We start from the raw sequence: 18,895 nt of genomic DNA, 5'->3' as shown, positions 1-18,895 counted from the left end.
AATACCTTCAAAGATTTTCCCTCACTTTGGAAAATATTACGTTTTACGTTTTGGTTTCGATTTGTTTACCTGGTTTTGAATCATGTTTAGTTCAAAGTTCGTTCAAAATACGTCAAACATTAAACAAAAAAAAATCTCTTCTATTATAGCGTTTCAGCCAATCACCATTTAGAAAGAACATAATGAAAAGCGGCAAGAAGAAAGAGAATGATTAATGATAAGGCGCGCGTCTTGCAATAGGATAGCTGTAAAGTAGTTTAATGTTTATTAAGAGATGCATGGGAATAAGAGTCTGCTAAATCAAGCGTCTCACGCGCCCTATATTTTTCACGCGCCCACGCGCCTTGCTTTTTCACGCGCCCATACTTTTCACGCGCCTTAATTTTTTTCACGCGCCCGTAAATTTTCACGCGCCTTAATTTTTTTCACGCGCCTTAATTTTTTTCACGCGCCCTTAAATTTTCACGCGCCCATATTTTTCACGCGCCTATGTTTTTCACGCGCCCTTAAAATTTTCACGCGCCCATATTTTTCACACGCTTATAATTTGATTGCTTTTTGACCCATCTCACCTTGAAAACAAAAAAAATGTACATCTCCTTTTTCTAAGCGTTGTGAATCAATAATTACGATGGCCCCTAAGGCTCACCACGCACTTCCAGTTTTTATAAAATTTGTGAACTAGAATAGAACCGTCTAGGGTCATGGCCCAGAAGACTCAAATGACACTGCGCACTTCCGAATTTTTTTGTGACGACACTGCGCACTTCTAAAAATATTTTAGAGACGCAAAAGTCCCCCTCAAAAGATAGCCGTTCTGGTCAGCAAAATAGATACCGAGTTGTAATAAATGAGTTGACGATAATAGCAAAGAGGCTCGGAAATCCCGAGTTATTTTTCTCGAGTTAAAAAACGGTTACGGAAAAAACCGAGTTATGTTTATGACGTAATTTTTCAGAAATTTTGACGTCATTTCGTACCTTCTGTATGATGACGTGGGGGGAGGATTTTGCTGACCAGCACTTGACTCAGAAATTTTATCCTGTAACTCTTGATATGAACAACTCGGAAATTTTAACTCTTGATATGAACAACTCGGAAATTTTAACTCATTTTGCGTAACTCTACATTCATTTTAAAGACCGAAAAAAATTTCATCGCGCGGGCCGCTTGCTTGGAAATTTCCCGCCCTGAAAAGAAGTCATAAGTGCGCAGTGTTACTTGAGCCTTCTGGGCCATTGACCCTAGGCAGTTCCAGTTCACAAATTTTATAAGAACTGGAAGTGCGTGGTGAGCCTTAGGGGCCATCGTAAATAATATCTGGGTTGTTCTAGATTTTATCTTAAGATTTTCCAAAATTTTCGGTATTTTATATTATATATATTTTATATTATAGTAAGTTTCTAGAGGGAGCAAAAACACCCTTAAGTGGAAACCCCCTTATTATGAAAATACCGAAAATTTTGGAAAATCTTAAGATAAAATCTAGAACAACCCAGATATTATTGATTCACAACGCTTAGAAAAAGGAGATGTACATTTTTTTGTTTTCAAGGTGAGATGGGTCAAAAAGCAATTAAATTATAAGTGTGTGAAAAATATGGGCGCGTGAAAATTTAAGGGCGCGTTAAAAAAATTAGGGCGCGTGAAAATTTAAGGGCGCGTGAAAAGAATTAAGGCGCGTGAAAAGTATGGGCGCGTGAAAAAGCAAGGCGCGTGAGGCGCGCGAGGCGCGTGGGCGCATGAAAAATATAGGGCGCGTGATTTAGCAGACTCATGGGAATAAAGATTCAATTAAAAGTGTTAATAATAGCGAGTTTGAGTATAAAAATCAACGCGGCAAACGGGCTTTGATCCCTAATCTGATATCTACCTTATATATTGACTTACGCATTTTTTGAAAATGTTTACGATCTTGTTTGAAAATATATTCGAGCTAGCATCATAAGTCACATATAGGTACTTTTATCATTTAAGTTGTCTTTTGGGCTAATGCCATCATATCAATCATGCTTTTGTTATCACTTTATCGTACAAATATAAATTGGTCTTATTGTAATTGGTCAAGCTCCAATGAACAAAAATCTCTTGAGAGCCAGCAAGAGCGATGGAATCAATCAAACCAAATCAAAATGATTCCGTTATATCGAACAAATATTGAAGAAATCTTCAATGACGAAAATAGCAACCATTAATTATCATTTTGATTCTGCTTTCCAGTCAGTCATCTTCTAAAAGGTTTTTCCTCTCTTTGACTTTTGTCTCGTAATCATTGCAATTACACGAAATAATGAACTGGCACAATTTATATTCAGCAGGACCATTTTAAATTATTCTCCATCAATCACAATCTGTTCATACAGTCATAATGCTGCTCCTGTTGTGCACGTTCACCCACCAAAGCACTGCTGATTCAGCCAGTCGGTAGTTAAAAGTCACCCATCAAGCTCCTTCACCTGAAGACAGAAGAGATGAAAATAATTATAGTTAGATTATTATGGAATAAAAACACAACCCACAATCATGTACAAAAGGTTTGTAGACTTTTAGAAATTTCCTCTCCCCACAATGTTGATAGAAAATGAATTGTGATATTGCCGTGTAGCGATGCCAGCACCAGTACTACAACATTGCAGAGGGGGGAGAGGGGAAAGTAGGGCATTTTGAGAGATTTTTCTCAATTTTTGAAAAGTCTACAACCTTTTGTCCATGATTGCATATGAATAAAAATAAGCCAGTGGAAAGAAAACATGGCCATGTGGTCAGACGGTGTCAATCTAACAAATCAAACGCTGAATCAATTGAACGCAATTGAACCCAATCGAATGCAAAAGTTGTTTGATTGACACCGTCTGGATATGATGCCATGAAACACATGGCTGAGAAAAAAACATTTTGTTTTGAGATGAAATTTACAAAAAAGTCAACGCTAAGAAAGGATACTAATGTAACATTCCAAAGGTAGTTAAAACTATAAACGCATAAAAATTGATAATAACCTCGATTTACCTTTCAATGGGCCAGCATAGCTAAACAGTCCATACACAACACAAATCGAAGAGATTCGTTGGTCTTCTGCTCTAGCTATCTTTGTTGATTTGAAAAATGAAACGCTGCTGTCTTATTTTTTTGGAATGTAAGTAATGATAAATCAGTACTTATATACACTTTGAAATGAAGCAGAAACAAAACTCTCATCCCTTGTGAAATGAACCTACTTCGTCCTTCTAATCAGCCAGCCAATTTAAAATTTACACGAACAAAACTGGCCAATTATTGCTTAGCTAATTTCAATGTTTTCACAAACAAGAAACGGGTAAAGAATTTAAGTGGCACGTTATTAGGGAGGTAATGGCTGATGCAAGAATATTCGCGCAGGGAACGCGAGCGTATCCCGATTTTCCGAAAAGAAACCGAAAGTCAAATCAGGAATAAATCGGAAAAATCGGGGAAACCCTTTTTTTAAACGGACGCGTCGTCGCTAGCGCATGGAAAAAACCGATTTGAAAGCTCAGCTTTGGCTGACCAATTACGTCATACGCAGCATGCGCTAAGATGCTAAGACTGCTAAAGCTTGTTCTCTGCTTATTATCTTGAACGCAATGCCATCATTCCAGGAAAAAGTCAATCAAGACTTAAAAATCGGAGTCACTCATCCCCCGATTATATGGTCACTATAAAAACGGTGCATTGGTCGGCGCCTTTCAACGTGCTTTTTGGACCTACCTTGGAGGTCCTATAAATTAACCAATGTCCGTTCGTCCGTTCGTTCGTTCGTCCGTCCGTCTGTTACCAGCTTTTCTCGAGATTGGCTCATTAGTTTTTTTTGATTTTGGCACAATGATGCAAAATGGTAATGCCCAAAATGTGACGGAGCCCGATTTTCGAAAAAAAATCATTTTCAGGCGAAAATGCTGGAAATATACCGGAAAAACCGGTTTTTTGGCATTTTCTCGAGATTTCATCATAAGTTTTTTCAGATTTTTTGCTCAAAGATGCGTATTAGCAATACCCAAAACATAGCAGAGTCCGATTTTTAAGAAAAATTCTTTTCCGGCCGAAAATGCCGGAAATATGCCGGAAATCGCCGTTTTTGCAGACTTTCATCGGACTTTTTCCTTATAATTGGTTGTTTTTTCACACTAAAACATTGTTAATAGCAATGTCCACGATCAAGCATGGTTCAATTGTCAATAAAACTGATTTTTGAAGCCGGAACTTTCTAAAAATCGCCGGAACAGCCGATTTTCGCCGGAAAAACGGTATTTCTTGAATTTCTCGAGCTGTACTTTATATTTTTTTATGAAATTTTGCACACTGATGTAAAATGACAATACCTAAAAAGATTTTATCATTAGTTTTTTCAGATTTTTTTTGCTCAAAGATGCGTATTAATATTGTTCAAAACATGGCCGAGTTTGATTTTTGAGAAATTTTTTTTTCCGTCCGAGAATGCCGGAAATATGCCGGAAATCGCCGTTTTTCTGGATTTTCATTGGACTTTTACCTTACAATTGGTTGTTTTTTCATTCAAAAACATTATTAAAGTGGTTCCCCACCGGAAAATACCATTTTCAAAGTTGACCTAGAAAGACTTCCTGTTGGTTGAACTTCACTTCTGGGGAAATTTTTTGGTCATTGGGGAATTTCCCCGCCCACCACAAGGAGTTATTTTGCGCCTAAGATTTAAAGGAAATTTGACAAGGCTCGCCGTTAGTGCTCGCCGTTTGTGATCAAAGTGACTTTTAAGACTTTAAATGACTGCTGATATGTCCAACTTTTAGAACAAAGCAAAAAGATTGGTCAATTAGACCTTCTTTGTCCTTTTCTTGGCTAAAATGCAAAGAAAAAACTTTAAACGTGATTTTCTCCATTTAATTTTTAGAAAGTCTGCAGAAAATAACCCAAGAACGGTTTGAGTTTTTCACTTGAAATTTTCAGGGAATGTTTATATTAGAATTATGCATGTTCCCTATAAATTTCTTTAAGACAGCAAAAGAATTGAGCTCAATGTGACGATTTGAAGTTTCTCCAAGTTTTGCCAAATTAATAACTGCGTACTTAAAATAGCATAGCTCAACAAAAAATAGTCCAAACTCTTAGAAATTTATAGGGAACATGGAAAATTCTATATAAAATGCACCTGCAAAATATGAAAATATTCTGATCAAAATTGCGTCCTCCATTTACTGCAGAATGGAGCCCTCTAAATGGCTAATAAATCATGCTCAAAATGAGGAAAATTAGGGAAATTGAAAATTTTTTTTAAAAAAATTTATTTTTGCCTCAAATACTTTCATGTGACCAAATATCAAGTTTATTGGACCAATATTGAGCATTTTAGTATTTCCAGTGGGGAACCACCTTAATAGCAATGCCCACCATAAAATATGTTTCAATTTTCAATAAAATTGATTTTTGAAGCTGGAGCTATTTAAAAATCGCCGGAACAACCTATTTTTGCCGGAAAGACGGTATTTCTTGAATTTCTCGAGCTGTAATTTACATTTTTTCATGAAATTTTAAACACTGATGCAATATGACAATACCTAAAATGTGACGGAGCCCGATTTTTAAAAAACATTTTTTTCCGGCCGAAAATGCCGGAAATATGCCGGAAAAACCGGTTTTTTTACATTTTCTCGAATTTTCATCAAAAGTTTTTTCTGATTTTTTGCAGAAAGATGCGTATTTGCAATGCTCAAAACATAGCTGAGTTCAATTTTTGAGAAATTTTTTTTTTCGGTTGAAAATGCCGGAAATCGCCGTTTTTGCAGATTTTCATTAGATTTTTTCCTTGTATTTCTATGTTTTTCACACAAAAACATTATTGATAACAATGCTCACCATCAAACGTGATTCAATTGTCAATAAAACTGATTTTTGTGACCAGAATTTTCTATTTATTTTTTCCTTACAACCCTTCCCTCTCCCCCCATCAACAATCAATGATGAATTTATTGCGTTATGCATTTTCGCTAAATGCTATATTTTTTGACTGATTTTTTTCTCCTCGCATTGCTATCCAACTTTCATCATCAGGTACGTCCATTCAGCATCTAGCTTGTTCGTTATCAAATCAGATCTAAAGAAAGCAAGAAGCAACACACCCCTTCCTCTAGAATTCCTAACTTCAGTCGATGTTGATTGTTGTGGCATTCAAATTTTAGAAATTTTTGGTTGGGTTAAAATCTGAGAAAGTTTGCCGTTTGTTGTTGTGCTGTCTATCCCCTTAAAACTTTTGGACAGGCCACATGCTGAAGATTTCAAAAAATGGTCAGGTTTGACTTTTGAATTTTGTAGACTTGTGTAAGATCCTTGTTGAATCTGGTTGAATCCCCTTGATATTTTCATAATATTATTTATTTCCTTTACAGAACTGAGAAGCGAAAAGAGAACAAAGAGGATGACAACAAGCTCAAGACAGGTAAAAGATGTTCCAGAAAAATCTGTTGAAATTACTTTCAAGTGCAAATAATCTTGATCAAATCAGTCCTAAATAAAATATACAGTGTCACACGTTTTAATTTAAGAACGCCAATGAATTCCACGTTATGTTTGTATTTCAGACAATGAACATTGGGAAGGCACTGGTCAAGGTGATGACGACACTAAACAAGCGGACACAAAACAACTTGCTGAATCTGCTGTAAAAACTGAGAGAGAGAATTCACTGTCCATTGAACAGGCTACGTCTGAGAACGAGTCTACGGAAAATAAAAATATTGAACCTTCCGAAGATAATGTTGATGTCACCTTTCGCAAAGAAGCTATCAGCGATGGCAAGAAACGACCGGATGAAATTCTCATTGAACATGAAACTATTATTGAACAAAATCAGCCCACTAGTGAAGATATTGCTCAAAATGATCTTTTTGATGTCGATATGAACTTTGAATGTACAGATTCAACGAATGCTTTAGAAAGTGCAGAAAAAAATAGAGTGGACAGTAAAGTAGATCCAACTTCAATAAAAATTGATGACAAAGTTACAAGTAAAGAATCAGAAACTGGAATCTCGAATGTTGAAGTCGAAACAGATGACCACACTGGTGGTGGAGAACCTGTTTCTATTGTTGAATCTTCAACTGCTGCTGACAGGGTATTGAAGCAGGTTGCTGGTGATCAGAAGAATACCACCAACAACGATGACGGCAATGTCAGCTTCTCTTTGCAGCTCACTGAAGATGAACAGTTTAGTTTGAGCATGGAGAATTTAAACATGAGAAAACAAGATTTATGGTATGTATTTGTAATATTTCTTGAATATTTTTGATGAAGGTGATATTCTTACCATATCCTTAATTTCTTGGCCATTTTCATCATGGACATTCTTATAAAGTGTATTCTTATAAAAATAGAGCGTGTATGGTTACATCTTCTCCGACAGAGTTGGCTTTGCTTGTGTCATGAAAATACATGTATGTGTAAATATCACTTTCCATTCTAATGCTTTAGAATAGCTGAAGGAAGTACATTAATGTTACTGCATCTCGGTTTAGTTTGGGTCGCCACATCTTAAGAGAAAAATTATTGGTCAGCCCCGATGACCCTTCAAGTCCCTTTTTTCCAGCCGCCGCCGCAACTTAAGAGTTTGGTTTTTTTATTCCGATTTCCCGATATCACTTTGATTTCTAAACTTTCTTCCGATCGGGTTAACTTTTTGCGTACTTGCGTGCGTTGTTTTTACAGATCATAATGTGGTGTTTCAAGATGTCGGCTCAAGCAATAAGTCTTCTCTTGCCAGCTTTTATTTATACAATCATTACATCTTGTTGAAATGGCTTTTAAACTTATAACTAAGGAAGATGCAACACTGGAGTTAAATTATAAGGATGTTCTTTTCTTTAAAGTATGAAGATTTTAACTTATTTGCTCAAGTTTTTTCCTGAATTGTGAGTTATTTTTTTACATGCTATAGACCTCATTTATTTATTTTGTAGCATGAAAACATATTTTTTCATTTTGGACTTGAATATAGAATAACCACCAACAATTACTGGAATTTGATGGAGTGTATATATATTACAGCTCACAGCTTAATTATCTGATTATTCACAAAAATAATGTTTTCTCGAACTTGAGTGTTTTCTATCTTTTGATTTGATAGGCATTTTATATGCTTGTTCTTCTGGACTTGGAGATAATATTGATAAAGTGTAAATGGAAATTGATCAAGTATGTTAAAGTACCGCTCCTATGTGAATTTGAGAAAGACCGAAGTTCTTCATCAAATTATTGACGCAAAAATGATTTTTTTCTAGACTTGCCTTTTTCACTGGCAGTTACGCTTGTTTTTTTAGACCGACTTGGAGATAATTATGATAAAGCGTAAATGGAAATTGATGAAGTATATTAAAGTACAGCTCCTATGTAAATTTGAGAAAGACCGAAGTTCTTCATCAAATTATTGATGTAAAAATGATTTTTTCTAGACTTAAGTTTTCACTGCGATTTGAAAGCAGACACTTGCATTTGTTCTTTTTGACTTGGAGATAATTATGATCAAGCGTAAATGGAAATTAATCAACTATATATATTTAAAGTGCAGCGCCTATGTAAATTTCAGAAAGGCTGAAGTATTCTTCATCAAATTATTGACAGAAATTATGTTTTTCTAGACTTGCATTTTTTCACTGTGATTTGATGGCGGACACTTATACATTTTGGACTAATAATGATAAATAATAAATGTATATAAATGGATCAAATATTTTTTAATAGATAAATATTGCACTTTTAAGCATATTTAGGCTCAGATTAGGGAAAATACAGTACAATAATTACAGTCTTTCTGGGATGACACCGGGTATGCTAAACATAAAACTTTAAATTTGAATAAATTTTAGATCGGTGTAAACTTTTTTTGAATTTTTCATTGCTTATTATAAAAAACATGTAGTTTTAAGCCCGGGGGGGGGGGTACTAGGGTTGGTGGATGAGGGGTATGTGTGGACGGGACCTCCGAAAACCGACCCTTAGAGAGACCAAATTTTAGTGAAAAAGTGACTCTTAGAGAGACTTTTTCGAAAAATTTTCTCTGATTTTCAAAAATTTCCTACCCTTAGTGAGACTTTTTTGTAATTTTTTCTCTCAAAATCAATTTTTTTTTCTAAAAATCGTGATTTTTCCCACCCTTAGAGAGACTACTTTGAAATTTCCTGATTTTTGCAACCCTTAGAGAGACTTTGAAAGGTGAAAAACCCGACCCTTACCGTCCGCACATACCCAGCACCTATTTTTGCCTAAGTACCCCCCCCCCCCCGGGGTTTTAAGCTAAACTATTTCTCTGCAGTTTTAAGATGAATAAGAATGACACCATTTTAACTTTTACTGATTTACAGCATCTTTGTTTTTGAAACTTTTTTGATCTTTTGTCCAGCTTGAGCTAGAATATAATTATAAGTCTAAGCTTAGTGAAAAATGAAAAGTGTATACAATTTTGTGATTTTTGATAAGTACAGTACAGTACAGTACAGTATGCCTTGCTTTTAACTTCCTTGCAAGGATTTTTATTTTCATGAATCTGTTGTTGATGTAGCCTTTTGTTGCTGTTCATCTGTATATCTAATTTTTATTATCTAAATATCTATCCTAATTAAGAGACGAATAATTATTCTGTCATACAGATTGTAACATGGCATATTTTTAATCCATATTGTATACAAACGTAAATTTGATGATTTTTTCACTCTCGTTTTAGTAAATCATATCAATTTTTAACAACATATCTTTCTAATCATATTAAGCAATTTAGGCTGACCTTCCAGCGCAGCTGGTTTATTATAATATAAATTGACCCAATTAAAAGCGCTACCATAAGCTTACTATTAATTTAAAAATTTGATCAAAAATTGGTTTATAGCAATTTATAGCTAAATCCAAATTTCAATACAGACCATTGATTAATAACACTATTCCCCATACAAGAGTTGTGTTCCTTTTCACCCGGTAGAAAAGTGTTGTCTGCTAAAGATAAACCTATAAAGCTAACCTTTTCTTTCATTTAGGAAAGAAGCAGAAACCTTACAAAAACACAAAGAAGATACACTAAACCATTGGCAATCCTCTAAAGTCGATATCGACACAATCCCCTCGCAAATTGAAAAGTTACGCCTGGAACAACACGTTTACGCGGAGAAAGAGGATTTCGACAAAGCATTTGAGATACAACAACAAATCAAAAGTTTAACGGACAGTCTGGATAATTTCAAATATCAATACCCAGTTTTCGACCCCAAGGTGAAGTGATTGTGCCTAAAAGATATTAGTTGAAATTTTATTAATTCCGAGGTTTATTCACTCCACAGCCTCCTTTTGGTAGGGCATTTGTCTGCAATATTTCCAGTTCCGTCTCAATAAAGTCTATTAAGAAACAAAATCCTGCATAATTCACCAAAGTTTGAAGAATATGTGCTAATTTGCTTTGACCACTGCTTTGTAAATTATATTCTTACCTGTTTGTACATTTTACAGATAACCGAACTGTTCCAATTGTACAAAAACACCTTGACAAAAAGTTTGGGAACGAGAGATGAGCTCTTGGACGAATACAAACAAACTATGAATCTCCAAGAGGAGAGGATACAAAAGAAAACAGATGAAACAGATTTCCATGACACAGAACTACAAAATAAAGAAGATAAACTAAAACTGGATCGAGAATTGAGTCATCTGGCTTTGGACAAGGAACATTATGAACAAAATCACCAAATATTGAACGATCAGATGGATAAGAAAACATCTAAGCTGAAGGGAGATAGGCAGGAATTGGTCGACAAACAAAATAATGTCAAGGTACTTCTCCCATTTTTTGTTGATTTTTATATTCACGTCTTGTTTGAAATTTTCATGATTTTCAAAAGGGTGCCCTCAAAAGATTGCAAAAGATTTCTTCCTAATGTTTGAAAAATGTTGAAGGTGTTATTTTTACATAAGAGTTCCCGTTTATTATCAGACACATATTTCATATCAGGACAGTGTCGGCCTATTGTTATATTATGCTGATGTAAGCAAAAAAATGTTTTTCCTTTCCTTTTTCTGATCATTTCATCATGGATATTCTTAACTTTTTTTGGGAAAATCATCCTAAAATATTCTTACAGCACTCTTAGCGATCTTAGGTTAGGATACTAATTCAGAATAGATTTAACATTTAGTACATACGTCTCAAGCCCGAGGTGAGCCTTACTTGGGGGTAATTGACAATTCATAATTAAAAATGCTCTAAAAATTGCATTTTTAGCTTGAGTAGAAAAATTCGATGATAGTGATATTCTTAGTATATTCTTAATATTTTGGGCATTTTAATCATGGACATTCTTATAAAGTATATTCTTATTTTTAAAAAAGCACTAAAATGTTTAAAGAATGACGCTATTTTTGTTCACTGTGTATTTCTGAGTGCAATATCTGTAACGTGACTGACTTCCTTTATTCCTCACAGCAACAAATTGAAGAACTAGAAGCAAAACTACAAGCTTTACGAACTGAAGAAACAACATACGCTTCTAAAATCGATCAGATCGACCAAAATATTGATATCATTAAAACCGAATTCCAGCCTCGTTTGCAAACGATCGAACAAAAGAGGCGTGAGATAAACGAAGAAGAAGGAAATATTAATCAAAAAATGGTAAGTCTGTTCTTCTTATACAAAATGTGCTATATCGGGGTGATAAGGGGTGATATATTAAATTTTTTGAATTTCGTTTCCTTTTGATATTTTGACTTTTATAGTGAATCCTTTTTAGTCAAACAACTTAAGATATTCATCTTGCATGCAGGATAGGGGTATTAGTCATAAGAGTGCACCTACTTAAGGGTCGGCTCAAACTTCGAAAATCACCATGTCAAGGGTCACAAAAATTCAAAATAAACTGTTTAATAAGTTCCTCATTTGTCAGGCCTAGTTAACCCTAATCTCTTAACGGATCATCCATTTTGCGCATACCACGATTTGCCCTAGACCATCTAGAGGGATATGGCGAATGTGATAATCTGACCTTCCAGAAAACCATTCAAAATTGCGTTTCGTTTTGATTGAAAACGAAAACGAAACCGACTTCGTTCTAAGGTTTATTTATTGTTTATGTATATGATTGACGTTTAATTTTGGTGAGATTGTTTTGTTTAAGCCAATCGCCGCGCTCAAAAGCTCATTTAATATTCATCCCAAATCTAGACGGCAAAGATAAAAGCGGTAAGCCAACCTGGGCAGATTCTCTTACGGAGCCATGACCCTTTTGAGTGAATACGTGTGATGCGCAGAGTAATCTGAATCTGCTCAGAGATAAAGTTAAACCCAATGAAGTAGAAGCCGAAGGCTAGAAGTCAATCTCTTTGGTAGGATTTGAAGCCAACAAATCCTACCAAAGTTGCTCGGCCTTGAGCGGATCGCCTGGTTTTTACACAAATGACAGATTGAAACTAAAATTTACCGCTAAAATTCGAAAAAAGTATCAATCGTAAACAAAGGAATTGCTAGATTCAATCTGTCGTCAAAAATACGGCGCATTTTTTAAGGCTTCACTTTTTCTTGCCTGAGAAAGGTTAGAGATCCTTCTCTAGCCCTTCGGGCTTTAAACTCAATGGTTAAACCCCTCTGGGTTCTAAATGTTTCATAAATCAGAAACAAAGCAAGTTATTTCCGTTGTAAGAGACTGTTCATCTAACGTTTCCAGATCATCTAAAAAGAACGACAAATAACTATTAAAAAGCGACAAAAAGAACGACAAATTTTTAAAGAACGACAAATTTCATATTTCGCCGTCCACAACCCCGACCGAAAGTGACTGTTCCACCCCTAGAGATTCATTCCTCTTTGATTGTCACGGGAATTAACTGCTTGTGGTTGAAAAGAACGGCAAATTACGCATGCGTATTAGTGTCATTTTGGGTGAGCTGGAAACATTACATGAACTAACTCGTAAAGAGTGCTCGATGTCAACAAAAAGTCGAAGAGCTGTATCAATATCATAATTTTATTTGTCAGTAAAAAATTACACTACTGTCAGTTTCACGCTGAACGATTGTCAAGTGTAAAACTTCTTCGAAAAAATCTCAACAAAATGTACAAAAAGTTGTAATCCCTTAGGGAACATATTGATTAACTATTGACAATAAAAGGTAATAAAATGCTAAGAATAACCGTAGTAAAATGTAAAAATGTAAAAATGTAAAAATTCATTGTTTTATAAATCACCATGTTTTACAGGACGAATTAAAAACAAGGATTGAGGAAACCAATAAATCAAAAACAAAGGTCTTGGAGACTAGAGAAAGGTGAGTGAGTACCTAGATAATTTGGTTAAACGTAACTTTTTTTTTTACCTTTGATTATAATGGAGTTGTTTATTATCCGTGTAATAAAGTACACGCTTTTTTTTATAAGAATACACTTTATAAGAATGTACATGATGAAAATGGCCAAAAAACTAAGAATATGCTAAGAATATCACCATCATGGAATTTTGCTACTCAAGAAGAATGCCATTTTTAGAGCATTTTCAATTATAAATTATCAAGTAAGCGACTCACACTCCTTTCACAAAAATGCCATTTTATGCTTGAGACGTATGTACTAAATGTTTAATCTATAGTCTGAATTAGGATCCTAACCTAAGAATGCTGTAAGAATATTTTAGGATGATTTTCCCAAAAAAGTTAAGAATATCCATGATGAAATGGATTTACACCATTCTTATAAAAAAAGCGTGTAATATGAGTGTTATATTATTCATGCGATAATAGACCTTTTCATAAATTACGTCACGAACATCACTTGCCTCGTTTTGAAATTATTGCTAAGGTGATTAACTCCCAGCAAATTTTATTAAAACTACTTTCTATTCATAAAAAGAAATCATTTAATGTCTCAAGGGATGTAATCACCATGGTAATTGTTTGAATACGAGGCAAGTGATGTTCGTGACGTAATTTATGAAAAGGTCTATTGTTACAGGATAATACCAGTTAATATAAAATACAATTCGTCCCTTCCATTAATTTGATGCTTATTTTCTATCATGTCTTTATTAGTCATCTAGTATGCTAGACTATTTTATGACCGAGACCTCTTCCCCAACCGCAATAAGATGGTAAATTGTCAAATCAAGAAATACCTTCTTTCTTTTTTATAGAAATAAAGAATTGTTAGGTGATCTCAAACGAAACATAGAAGAGTTGGAATCATACCATGAGACACGTGTTAACGATACTTATGGTGAATTTTCAATCGATGTCATTCTTGATGTCAATTCTTTCATCAGGGAAGATGATGCAACCATTCAAAGGTATCTACGGTCAATATTTACTACAATGACCTTTGATTTTCGAAAGTCTTGACCTTTTTCTGTGTATTTTCCTGTACTTTCGTTTTATTCAGGATGAAAGAAAACTTATTACAAGAGGAAGCAAATACGCAATCTTTAAAAGAAAAGGTATGAAAGAAAACGAATTATTTCCGCTATTTACGAGAATATGACTTTGATATAATTAATACAATAATGACCGGTTAGTGAGGGCTGTACTGAGAAATATTGCCCGAGGTCAAGTAACGACCGAGCTTGCGAGGTTGTTGCGTTGACCGAGGGCAATATTTTCAGTACAGCCCGAAAAAAACCGGTCATTATTGTATTTGTTAACCGTTTCCTTCAACTTTGATTGATTTTTAGCGCTTTATCCAGGAAAAATAGCGAAATAAAGCAGAAAAAACAAGCGAAAAGAGATAAAAAATTGCTATAATTTCTGACGTCAGAAATAAAAAATGAGAGAAATGATGTCAACGCATTGTTCATTTTCCTTTGAAAAAGTGACGTCACAATGAATTTTCCTAACGACGGGCAACTCTGGACAATGTAGGCCCGTCGTCATGCGAAAAGAACCAATTGCATTGCGAAAAAAGCCATGTAGCCCGCTTCGAAAAAGTAACTGGTTAACAATAACCTATAACAAAGCCTGTTCACGCGAGAATTCAGTTAAATCCGCAACGAAAAGTTTTGTGCTGTTTTTTTGGCACAATTTATTTTTGTGATTTTATTTGAAGAATCATGACATTGTCAAGCTAGTAGTACTGAAGTTTGTGGCCGCAGACAGAGGTGCGGCCGGAAGCAATAGACGATATCGGCTTAACGTGAAAACTCAGATTTGATCCCCGAATATTGCCCACAATGCTTTGTGCGGAAAAATTTCACGGTGAACTTTTTTCCGCGCAAAGTATTGTGGGCAATATTCGGGGATCAAATCTGGGTTTTCACGTTAAGCCGATATCGTCTATTATAAAGTTTTATATAATTTATCGAAAAAACTGTTAGACTCGTAGGAATTGAATTGGGCTTCATGGTCAAGCAAAAAAAAATCAAAAGCGAGTCTTTTCAGCGAGATTTTAAGCTAAAAAGTCAAAAAAATGCTAACTTTGAAAGGTACTCTTTCGAAGCAATCTACCCGAAGGTAAGGGAGGACACCTCTCTTTTTCCTTGGATGGATCCACTTACATTTGATCCTTTTTTTAATTGCCGATCACCAAGTAGAGAGGCATCAAGTGCCATTTTTGTCATTAGTACGAAGTCTGCGGTATGACCCGGATTGAACGTACAACCTTGTGCATCGTAGCCGAATGCTCTACTTTTGCACTACGGACGCACATTGTCAACCATCTATAAAACACTTTCCTTTGTATAGGTCCACAGTGATGAAAGTAGCATTGGAATGTTAAAACGTTCTTTGAATAACTTGGAAGACCAGATAACGGAGAAAAAGAAAGCGAAACAATCTGCCATAGCTGGTACTTGTTTTTCGTCATTTTGCTTTCTTAGCATTTAAAGGACTGTTGTTTTTTTTCAAATGAACGTCACGTCACCTCTGAGGCTAATCATTACTTTGCTTAAATAATTTGAATAAACTTTAATTATCTTTTTTTTTTACATATTTTTTCGTGATTTTCAGGCTTGAATGCTATCAATTCTTCTTAATACACCTTTTCGACCGTAGCCGCCAATTGCCGCTCGGGCATTTTTTGTCCGCTTTATCCCACTAAAACCGTTCCAGCCCTTTTTCACACCTATAGACAATAGAAAAATGTGTCAAAAAAGGATTTGATCGAGTTTAGGGGTTACTTAAATAATTAGGCGGCACGCGCCTGACTGCGCGGCTACGGTCGAAAATATGTATAATATGCTCATATTCACTTTATTGGCTTAAATGAAATACACGATTTGTTGTAAGAATATTCATGATGAAATTGGCCATGAAATTAAGATTATGCTAAAAAATAACACCATCGTGGAATTAGGTAACTGAACCAATGAATCTCGATTTTAAGAACATTTTACCTTTAAAATGCCAATCATCCTCAGCAATGCTAAAAACCTTCACAAAAATGCCAGGTCTAGATTTAGGCTTGGTTGGACCTAAACCTAAGAATATACCGTAAGAATACTTTAGTATGATTTTCTCCAAGAAGGTTAAAATGTCAATGATGAAATGGAAAACACCGTGTACCCGTAAATCCAACGTTTTCTCAGTCAAAACTGAAATATGAGGCTGGTGTTGTTCTTAATTTGCTCTGCCTAAAATCGAGCCTTGTGTTCTTAAAAATGATTCTGACAAAGTTTCTTATTCTTATACTTTTGATCAGAACGACGTTTCATGGATGCGAAACATTTTACGGAAGAAATCAAGCAAATGACAGAGGAAGGAGAGCAAAAACAGAGAGAACTCTCCTCCATAGAGGATGGGTTGAAAGTCTCTAAACAGGATTTACAAAATGCCAACAAGATACTGGAAAAACTTCACAAAGACTATGATTATAAATTAAAAGAATTTGGTATGTGATAATCTGTTTGAGATTATTGAGTTTTTTCATTCTTTTAAAATAGATTCGAAAATTTTGTCATTTATTGATAGCTTTTTTAGTGAGCAAATTTTTTTTGGGTATTTGTCATTTTTTGAGGGGTCCCTGTTACAGCTAAGTATGTATTTTTCACCTTTTTGTTCGGTTCGAATTGATTGATTACCTATATTCTAAAAACCAACTTCCATTTCATCGGCTGTACTGTTCAACCAATTCTCTACAAATTTTAGAAAAAAATATCATTTACTCAAAAGTGGGGAGGCTGAGGTCTCTCCAGTCTCCCCGCTTCCACCGGGCCTCTCAACACAATGAATTAGTAGACTACAAATTATTTTCATTCTTCAATTGTTTTTTAGATTTGAAGATCATTGACAACTTGAGAACAATCAACTCAGATATTGACCTTTTCCTAATCAAGTAAATTGTTTTGATTTGATTTAAAATTAAGTAAATTTGTTTCATTCAATTCGAATTATGAAAATTAGTACTAGTAATCTCATGGTTATAAGGGAAATTCGGGATAAATTTCCTGAGGTCAATTTTGAAATTTTTTGAAATTTCCCGAGTGCAACGAGGGAAATTTAAAACATTTCGAAATTTGACCGAGGGTAATTTATCCAGAATTTCACGAAAACAAGCATGGGATTCCTGGTTAATCTCATGGTTTGGATTGAAATTCTAACAATTTTGAAAGACGTCAATTTAACACTGGAAATCAATCTGAAAATTTAAAAAGAGGTCTCAAAAAAGTCATAGAAACGCGAATCGAGTTTTAATTGGATAGTATTCCATTTACTTAAGCCTTTGAAGTTAGTAAGAATGTCGAAAAAGGTGATGAATTTCCAAACGATGAAAATTTCACTTTTGCGGGAAATTACAAAATCTAGGAGGGAAATTACAAAAGCTAGGAGGGAAATTACAAGTTTGCGGGAAATTACAAATTAACGTAAGCAAAAACGTCAATCGAATTTCAATCAACCATGAGATTACATCTTTTAAACAATAAGCCAAAGTCGAAGGCTTGGACTGAATCTCGTGTAGAATTTGAATCCTCTATTTATTTTCCTACGTAAGTTGCGAAGCCCGCGTGGTTTTCATTCAAACCTTGGAAGTAATATTTTTTCCCAGAACTCGAAAAATGTGCAACGCGAAAATAAAGAATACATATTCAGAAATCCGGTGAAAATTTTAAGGCAGCACTCTTGCAAACAGATTTATAACATACCTTTCTTTTGCTTTCAGAAATACGGAAACTTGGTTCAAGGAAATATTAGAATTGCAAGTCTTGTCGAATGAGGTACATGATAACATTTATAGACTGGTGACGATTTTCATTAATTTTACTCTAAGGCTGCCAGTAAAAAGAAAAGATAGCTAGATATTGTTTTTTCGAGTCTGTTAAATGACGTGCCCTACGTGCCTTTGTGCCTACGTGCCCTCAAATTTTGGACGTGCCTTCAAATTTTGACGTCATAAAGTAGAATCTGTTTTTTCATGACATGAGATAATTTTCCCAAATTGAAATCTTCCGATGGAATGATGTAACCATTTGCTGGAGTCAAGTTAAAGTTTTGGTAAAACTCATAAAACCTTCATCACGTAACTTTCGTTTTTCCTTTCCTTCAGGAAATCATCAAGCGACTTCAAAATAATCATGGTTTGGATGAAAACGAGGTTAAGAGTAATACTTCGAAGGTATTAAATAAAATTGACTATTACAGAACAAATAAGTTCAAATGGTTTAGTCAGTTCAAATAGACTGGGGAAGAATTAACTGTCATGTTTTGAGACAAAAAATTATTTTCGTCAATGAGAATTTCGAATGGAGTACTCTCGGGGACCCCCCGCTAATTAGTTTTTCAAAAATTTTCCACCCAGGACATTATCTTAACACGGAAAAATATAAACCTTGTCTGCTTGAGCAGATTGATTTACATTCTCGACAAATAAAAGAAGTCGATAGAAAACTATTGTCTGATATTTCAGGTTGACATATATTCGTGCAAAGAGGTCGATAGAATAAAGCATCTCTTCTTAAAGAAG

The 18,895-nt window shown here is 34.8% G+C and overlaps 1 protein-coding gene across 1 annotated transcript in view; it reads left to right on the top strand.

Moving 5' to 3' along the window:
* LOC136805566 (putative leucine-rich repeat-containing protein DDB_G0290503) overlaps positions 1-18,610 on the top strand; it is a 68,658-nt gene extending 50,048 nt beyond the window's left edge. The window contains exons 8-20 of the mRNA XM_067062132.1: positions 6,378-6,427; positions 6,570-7,242; positions 10,011-10,242; positions 10,477-10,797; positions 11,447-11,635; positions 13,217-13,284; positions 14,142-14,294; positions 14,387-14,441; positions 15,682-15,784; positions 16,637-16,825; positions 17,209-17,269; positions 18,095-18,149; positions 18,479-18,610. Coding sequence (XP_066918233.1) covers positions 6,378-6,427; positions 6,570-7,242; positions 10,011-10,242; positions 10,477-10,797; positions 11,447-11,635; positions 13,217-13,284; positions 14,142-14,294; positions 14,387-14,441; positions 15,682-15,784; positions 16,637-16,825; positions 17,209-17,269; positions 18,095-18,149; positions 18,479-18,610 — 2,281 coding nt within the window. The remainder of the gene's footprint in view (positions 1-6,377; positions 6,428-6,569; positions 7,243-10,010; positions 10,243-10,476; positions 10,798-11,446; positions 11,636-13,216; positions 13,285-14,141; positions 14,295-14,386; positions 14,442-15,681; positions 15,785-16,636; positions 16,826-17,208; positions 17,270-18,094; positions 18,150-18,478) is intronic.
* Positions 18,611-18,895: the final 285 nt, after the last annotated feature.

This window comes from Clytia hemisphaerica, unplaced genomic scaffold, assembly GCF_902728285.1.
Source record: "Clytia hemisphaerica strain Z4C2 unplaced genomic scaffold, Clytia hemisphaerica genome assembly, whole genome shotgun sequence".
In the NCBI taxonomy this organism is placed as follows: Eukaryota; Metazoa; Cnidaria; class Hydrozoa; order Leptothecata; family Clytiidae; genus Clytia; species Clytia hemisphaerica.
The sequence above is the reverse complement of the archived record's forward strand: the minus strand, read 5'-3'. Positions and strand labels throughout refer to the sequence as shown.